General features: G+C 50.5%; 1 protein-coding gene across 1 annotated transcript; it reads left to right on the top strand.

The window, feature by feature from the left end:
* Positions 1-5,139: 5,139 nt before the first annotated feature.
* On the top strand, positions 5,140-6,523 carry LOC105699605 (antifreeze protein Maxi-like). The gene is made up of 2 exons (XM_012424740.1): positions 5,140-5,370; positions 5,861-6,523. Exons 1-2 carry the CDS (start codon positions 5,140-5,142, stop codon positions 6,521-6,523), a joined length of 894 nt encoding a protein of 297 aa, XP_012280163.1.
* The last annotated feature ends 1,082 nt before the right edge of the window (positions 6,524-7,605 follow it).

The raw sequence follows: 7,605 nt of genomic DNA, 5'->3' as shown, positions 1-7,605 counted from the left end.
CTCTCTTAATAATAAATTCACAGTTGCAGTTAAATCACAGACTGAACGGGGTGCATAAAACCTAGTTATGCAATCACCTTTAAAGCGCGTCAGACTTCGACTTATTGTATAAATTTAAATCCGAGCAGAGACCGCATTCGTGGGAAGTGGAGTTAACGTAAGCTTTTGATACGGTCGAAGATGGTCGTTTCCAGAAACAGAGATCAAGATTCGTCGCGGCGCGTTTCTTCTATCCGTCTGCAGAAAATAACGAACGATTCGCGGAACGTCGCCCGTTGATCGCAAGTCGCGGATAAAAAGTCCCAATCTCGTGGGGTAAAACACTAAACTCACAAAACTCAAGTGGGTGGACAGGAGAGAGAGAGAGAGAGGGAGAGAGGAGTGTATAACATTTCCCTGATTTCTTCAAACAATCGATGTCATTTTCGACTTTGGGAGGGGAAAGAAGCCGACCGTCACGTCCACCGTAACCACAGATTTGATTATAAACCGCTGGTGGGATTTAAAAGAAAAAACTAGACTTCCTCGCCAAGAGTAAGCAGCAGTTCTACCTCAACCGTTTTTCCTTCCCAAATGTTTACACAATTTTTATTAACATTTAAACCGCGACAAACTGGTCATCGGCCCTGTCCTGGCGTCCTTGGATGCGAACAAGAAGCTGGAAACGTCGGCAAGAAAAAATGAAAGAAAAACATATCACGGGTTAAGCGATCTTGTTAAATCACCGATTAACCCGTTCCCGAACAAACGAGGCGTGGAACATGAAAGTAGCGTTGCACATGGTCACCCGTTGCAGATCTTGCACTTTTGTGCAGGCATGATAGTTTCTTGCGCCGAAGAAAAAATGCCGGATCGTGGGCACGTTATCTGCATACGAGAGGTAAGTAGGCTTGAAGTGTCTCGTTATCGAGGTGCGTATTTTTTTTCCCAGCTCCGAGGTCCAGGAGGGACCATCCTCGACACGTAGCTCTACTTTGCAAGGAAACTGCATCGACTGCAGGCCACGCCGAGTCGGTTGAGCAGAATCCTGTCGCGCGCCTTTTTGAACGTCCACAACCCCTTCCGTGGGTTTGACCAACTGGCCAGCAGGACTATAAGAGGTCTGATGACCGAGCAAGTGGTATCAGTTCTTAGCTGCCTCCCAGAGCCAAGGCAGCTCTAATTCCCACCTCAGTCAACACTGCGGTAACCCGTAAGTATGCGACCCGCCGACGTCGACGACGTCTTCGACGGTTTCGACGGTGCTGCGAGTGGTCGCGTCTCTTCCTAAATCTCTTCCCACCTGAAATCCCTCGACTTTCGAGATGGGAAGCGCGGAACTCCTGTCAAGCATCGTTAATCGGCCGGAATCTGGAATTGCGGAACGCCACTGGAGCAATGCTCCCAGGAATTGCCAGTTTTTTACGGTTTTTCGGCGCCCCTTCGATTTCCATCGGATTGATCTGTCGCTTTTTCGATAATCATCCGTCCTGATTTTTTTTTTTAAGACTTCGAAGAATTTTTCTCGAGTTTCTACGTCTTCTCCGGTTTTTCTTTTCTTTTTCATCATTTTCCTCCGCTGCTTCAAAATCGGGACTTCGAGCTTGGGAAATAAATTTCAGGCACTTTCTTGGATTTCTTGGATGTCTATTTCCATTGGGATGGATTTCTTTAAAAATATAAAGCAACAATATAATAAATTCGTCATGAAATTAATTCGTCTCCGACATCTCCATATCTCTACAATTTATTCTACCGCGCTTTTATAGCGGATGTTTTAATAAATAAACCTCTGGAGTAATTTTTCAAAGATCGTATTTCAAAGTCGACCGATTGTTGGCGGATCGCTTTTGTTACCTCTACATTCGTTTGGATTCCGCCTCGTAAATCCTTCCCAACGCCAGCGGAAATTGGCACGCACGCGTTTCCGGATTCTGGCCGCGAGTTCCGGTAGAATGGGATTGCAAATCTGGATTTGAGCGATCAAAGGAGGTGAATTTTTTATTTTACCGCGAACCGCCTTCTCGAGCGAGCTGCACCCAGTGGGTTCCCTTCACTCGAGGAGACCGTAGGATCGTTTTGTAAAACTAATTCGAAAGGGTGGTGGATTAAGGAGTACTTGTATATGCGCTCGGTGCACGTGCACATGCCCGACGGCCACGAGTGCTGCTCTCATTATACCGAATGTATGCTAATATTGTTACCAAGCGATCGAACCACTCGAGCGACGCGAATTTTTCAAAGAACGAATTCCGACTTCGATAGTTTACCGACCGCGTCGGAATAATCGATTAAAATGATTAATTCCCGGAATTACCAAGGGTCATTATCGATCATTAGAAAATCTTGAGACGTTAAATCTCGACGTAACGAAAGACACGATACTTCCTCCTTCTTTGTCAAGTTATAATATTTAATTCAACCACTTTCGGTAATTGCAGAGTGGCATTACGCTTTTCCATAGATGCAAGAGTTTCCTCTTTTCCGAAGCTTCCGGCAGGAAGTATCGTTCCGCCGTTCCTTCTTTTCCGCCGAAACTACTTCCTCCCTGGGAATAATGGCAACTTGAATTTGATCATTGAGGTTTGTTACGTAACCAATTGTTAAACTCGGCGTTACGACGAAAAACCGATACTCGGGTTCCAGGTGCAAGCTTCGAGGGGACAGGAAAGATAATTAGTATCGAGCTTTTTTTTTTCTCCTCGATGCAAGGATGTATCGACCCGCGACTTCGATACGTGCAACACGCTCCGTTAAATGAAAAAAAAAATAATAATATAAATAAAATCCGTTCTTCCAGTTCCTCGAAGTAATGGTCGAAAATTACGACTGGTTAACTATGGGCGGTAATAACCGATCGAAATCGTAATGTGTAGTCTCGAGCGATTTTCCGCGAGAGAACGGAACTTGCATAGACCCCCCGCGAAAGGGAATAACAGAAATGACCAGAAATCGCAGTAATTCTAAAACACATTAAGTCTTTATGCGAGCAACTCCCGTGCTCTTTGGCGATCTCTCCAACGAAACGGTTCAATTTCCAGGGGGCGTGATAAAAAAGCCGCGATAAGGCAAAAGACATACTCTCGTGGAGTACTTACGGCTCCTGTAATCGTTACGTTCCCCGGTAATTCCCGCAATTTTCCGCCGTCATGCAAATCGTTTTTACACGTAATTAAATTCGGTTTCCAGTGCGGAAACTGCACGGGGCATTTTTGCGGCTCGTAAAAAATTCTGGAATCCCGAGGGATCCGCTTCCGTTCCCCCGTTTTTCCTACGACTCGGTGACTTCCGGCGATCTTCCCGCGGGATCGAAAAATTTGGAAAAGACGTTAAGGCGTTACATCTCGCCGAGACGTCATCGATAATCGATGCCGATCGGTGTCGAGGGCCGTTTCTTTCGGCGGCGAATCGATTCGGAACACGTTCAGCGCGGCCGAGCGTCCAACCGTGCGCGGAGCGAGACGGACTCAGAGAAATTGTCGAGAGAGTCGAGAAGAAAAGTTGAAATAAAAAGGAATTGTGTAATCCTGTAGCGTAAGTGCTGGGCTGAAACGCGCCGCTGCCCCGCCGTCGCCTCCGTCGGTCTTTCGTCGATGTTTTCTAGGCAGACCCCCGGTGCACTTCCACCGGCCGCCTTTTAGCTCAGTCATCGACTTCTTTCGGAGGTGCTGCAAGTTCCCCGACAAGAACCCGACATTTTATCGCTCTTCTTCACGAATTCCGATTTTACTTCCGTCACCCCGCAGAGATGGGTCCGAAATGACGGACGTTACGACGCACGTCGTATGCACTTCTACAACGGAAGTGGCGTCGAAGGGCGACGTGCGTCGGTCCTTCTTTCGCGTAACATCCGAGCACGAAAAATCCCTCCTGCGCTTTCTACGATCAGTTTTCAATTTTTTTTCTCTATTTTTTTTTTAGGTACTCTAGGAACTCGCAAGGTCGATTTTCACGAATTTCACTATTTTCACGATTTTCACGATTTTCAGACTTCCCACTTCTGACACCTCGAAAGATGGACGATTGTCGCGGCCGTTTAATTTTTCCAGGGCGATGGGCAAAGTATTCCTTGAAATCCGCTCGAGTTCTTAATTTCACGTCGGGCAGAGAAGAAAAAAAAAAGAATCTCATCGCGGTGGACTTTCGCGTCCCCTCAAAGTCACTCCACTTTCGAGACCACTTAACATCGAGAGAAAGGTCGGTCGTTTGATCTTGCGGAGTTTAAAAGTCAAGTTGAGCAAGAACCTCGGGCAAAGTTGACTCGGAAATGTCGGCATTTCCGTTGACTCGACCCGGTCGAGCTTCACCGAGCGCGATTCCGAGGTCGAGGCTTTTTTCGCGTTTCCGAGTGATCTCGATATTTTTTTCCTTTACCTCGGATTCCCACCAGAGGCCAGATAAAAAATATGGTAAAAGTGCTCGAGCGGATTTTTCGAAGGGATTTGAAAAACGGGACCAAATTGTCATCCGCTTTTCTCCAGAAACGAGTAGCCTAATCGGGTGCCGGCAACGGTCGTCGTTCCTCGGTCCATATTTCCCGGCTTGACAATCGTAATCGTCGGTCTGCCCTGGCCGATAAATCGTCTTTACGAGCGTCTTTTTTCGGCCGATCGTTAGATTTTCTCTGTCGCTGTACCATGACCGATCCATGCCGGGCCACCGGGTGCCACCGCGCGAAAGTCCGCGTGCCGATCTTGCCGGTTTCCGGCATCGTCGACATCCGAACGCCTTCGCTCGTACGCGTAGGAAAAAGTACAAACGACCGATTACAAAATCCAATATCGATCGCGACAAAAATCGCACGACTTCCGAGGGCGAGATTTAAGGTCTTCCCGGACATCCGCAAGTGGTAGGAAATACAACTAATAAAATTTCCGAAACGAGACGTTCCATATTAAATTCTCTGCAATCGAATCTTCGGATACCTCGCGGGTCACTCATCGTAAGGGTAACGATAAGACCCCCCCAGTTGCAGAGAATTGAATACGGGATAGAAATTAATATTCATTTGCGAGAAGCATTTGCAGAGAATGGAACGTGGGATAAAAATGAACATTTCTGCGTCCCGTGGACGTAGGACCGCGTAGATCGGTACAGCCGAAAAATTTCGATCGCTTCCTCAGCCCAGCCTCCGAGAACCGTGGACCGGCGTTCGCCGCGATGAAGGTCCTCGTCGCCCTGGTCGCGTGTCTGGGTCTATCCTTGGGCGCGCCGAGCAGCAACAAGCAGCACGTGCCGGAGGAGGAGCTGGAGGCCTTCGACTACGAGTACGTCAACCAGCCGTTGACGGCCCAGTACGTGGACTCGTCGCCCTCGGCGACCCAGAGTCACGGAGGCCACGGCAACGGGCACACCCCCGGGAAGGTCGGCTACAGCGCGGGCGGAGGGCTGGTGAGTGAAGAGTTCCAACCGCAACATACCGCATAAAACTCGGCAAATCCTAAAAATTCTCTTTAGAGAGATTTTTACACAGTCTACCTAGAATGTACAATTCCACCTTGAGAAAGAAATCCCATTGAACCGAAGAGATATTTTTTTACGCATTGGATTAAGAAAATATCTCCTCGGTTCGACGCATTTATTTTTTATTCTCAGGGTTACCTCCCTTCCCGAGCATCGGAGAGGGTTATCCTTAACACGTTCCCTGCCAGACCGTTTTTTGAAGACTTTCCGTTCAGGCCGCGTGGAGCGTATACGCCCCACGATCAAATGAGCGCATCAGCAATAGTATTAAGATGCCCATAATTGACTGCATAATGAATTTTTAAAAAATTCTTCATTTTACAATGATAATACCAAATGGCTTGAACGGAAAGTTCAGCGCGGGGCGCATACGCCCCACGCGGCAGGGAACGTGTTAATTCGAGTCTTGGGTTCCTAGGTGAGCATCGCTCAGGGCGCGGCCGAGCAGGCGCACACGGCCATCTTGAACCAGCACACGGCGGCCGGTCAGGCGGCGTACCAGGCGAAGAACACGCTTGCGCAGTCGGCGGCGCAGTCGGCGGCGACCGCGGCGGCCGCGCTGGCCGGGAAGCAGATCATCGTGATGGGCCTGGAGCAGCAGTCGCGGGACGCGCACCTGGCGGTGGACGGGGAGAAGATGCAGCTGCAGCAGGCGCAGAGGGCCGCGACGGCGTCGCAGAACACGGCGCAGCAGGCCATGCACCAGGTGCAGGTGATCACGGCCGCGCTCAACGCGGCGCAGGCGACGGCCGACCACGCGGCCCAGGCTGCGGCCGAGGCGGCCGCCGAGCTGGCCGCTCAGACGACCATGGTCGGCCAGGCGAAGGCGCGCGCGGAGACCATCGACGACCAGCTGGCAGTGTCGAGGATCGACTTCGAGGCGACCCAGGCGGCGGCCAACAAGGCGGCCGCGGCCGCGCAGACGGCGCAGAACAACGCGGCCGCGGCCGCCGCGCACGCGGCCAGCGCAGCGGCCGCGGTGGCGTCCGGCCACCACCCCGCCAGCCTCCACCACTCTCCGCCTCCCGCGCCGCACTCGGCCGAGACCTACGAGTACAAGTCCGGCTACCTTCGCTACTAGGCTCCTTCGGCCATCTTCGCGCGAGCTCGGCAAATTTCGGCGCGAGGCCGCTTCCCGCGGAACGGCTGGCGACGCGACGGCGCGATCCACTGGGGTCGCACCACCCGCGTCGGAATTTCATTGGAACCCCCATAGAAGGTTTATGAATTACTAGAATCGAACGAAAAGAGGGCTTACACCGAGAACGAAATTTAATTGAACCTAAGAAATATTTCATTTGGAAAATTCAAGGAACGATCATTTAACGCGGATGCAACGTTCCTTCGGAATTGTGACGATTTACTTCGGTTCTAGTCAAATGATGATTCCTCGAATGAAAAAAATATTTCTTTGACTCGGTGAATTTTTTTTTTTCCTCTATGTAGGGGTTACGTGGGTTTAAAATGGGGATGGAATTTCGACTCGGGGGAAAGGAATTTTTTTGCGACGCATGGAAGGGCTTGTCCCGTTAGGGTGACCCCGACGCACTCGGGGCGGCGCTATTTGGCGTGGAACCGCGAGGCCAGTCGTTTAATCGGAAGCCGCCAAGCGATTTGGGATTTGTGCGATCGGCACCCATCTCCGGCAGATTTGGACACGCGTCCATTCGGAATCCATTCGCGGAAGTAATTGGCCAACCGCTTCCAGAAAAATTCTCGTCGCTCGATCATCTGGTTACCTTCAACCGGGTGATCGAACGCGATTTCGGGCGTGCTCATCTCTGCCCAGGTCGCCGTTAACCTATGTCTAGTTTGTTATGCCGTTTTATACTAGCGTAAGGCCTCTTCCCCCACGTATCGATCCCCGTCCCAGTCATCGTTCGTTGATTCGAGCCAGGATCGTCGGATTTTTTACAGCTTAGCGTCCTCCCTTCGCTCATCCCTTCTTTGAATTTTTTTTATCGAAGTGCGTCCAGTCGGCAATCAAATTCGGGGCTGGACATTGTTGTCGGGAAATGGCGTTGCGCAATCGTATCGCCGTCTCGCCCGGAAACGTGTACAAATCGGCGAAACGGCGGATCTGGGAAGGCGGGAATAAAGAAAATGGCAGGACGATTATCCGACTTCCTTCCTCGTCAAGAAATGCCGGAACGATTATCCGAC

This window comes from Orussus abietinus, unplaced genomic scaffold, assembly GCF_000612105.2.
Source record: "Orussus abietinus isolate OABI.00-Male unplaced genomic scaffold, Oabi_2.0 scaffold10, whole genome shotgun sequence".
Classification (NCBI taxonomy): domain Eukaryota; kingdom Metazoa; phylum Arthropoda; class Insecta; order Hymenoptera; family Orussidae; genus Orussus; species Orussus abietinus.
The sequence above is the reverse complement of the archived record's forward strand: the minus strand, read 5'-3'. Positions and strand labels throughout refer to the sequence as shown.

What these genes read in the sequence shown, in the direction of transcription:
- LOC105699605 (XM_012424740.1), top strand. Translation starts at nt 5,140, where the DNA reads ATGAAGGTCCTCGTCGCCCTGGTCGCGTGTCTGGGTCTATCCTTGGGC. An exon ending in ACAGCGCGGGCGGAGGGCTG is followed by an intron (nt 5,371 to 5,860) that starts GTGAGTGAAGAG and finishes TTGGGTTCCTAG; the next exon opens with GTGAGCATCGCTCAGGGCGC.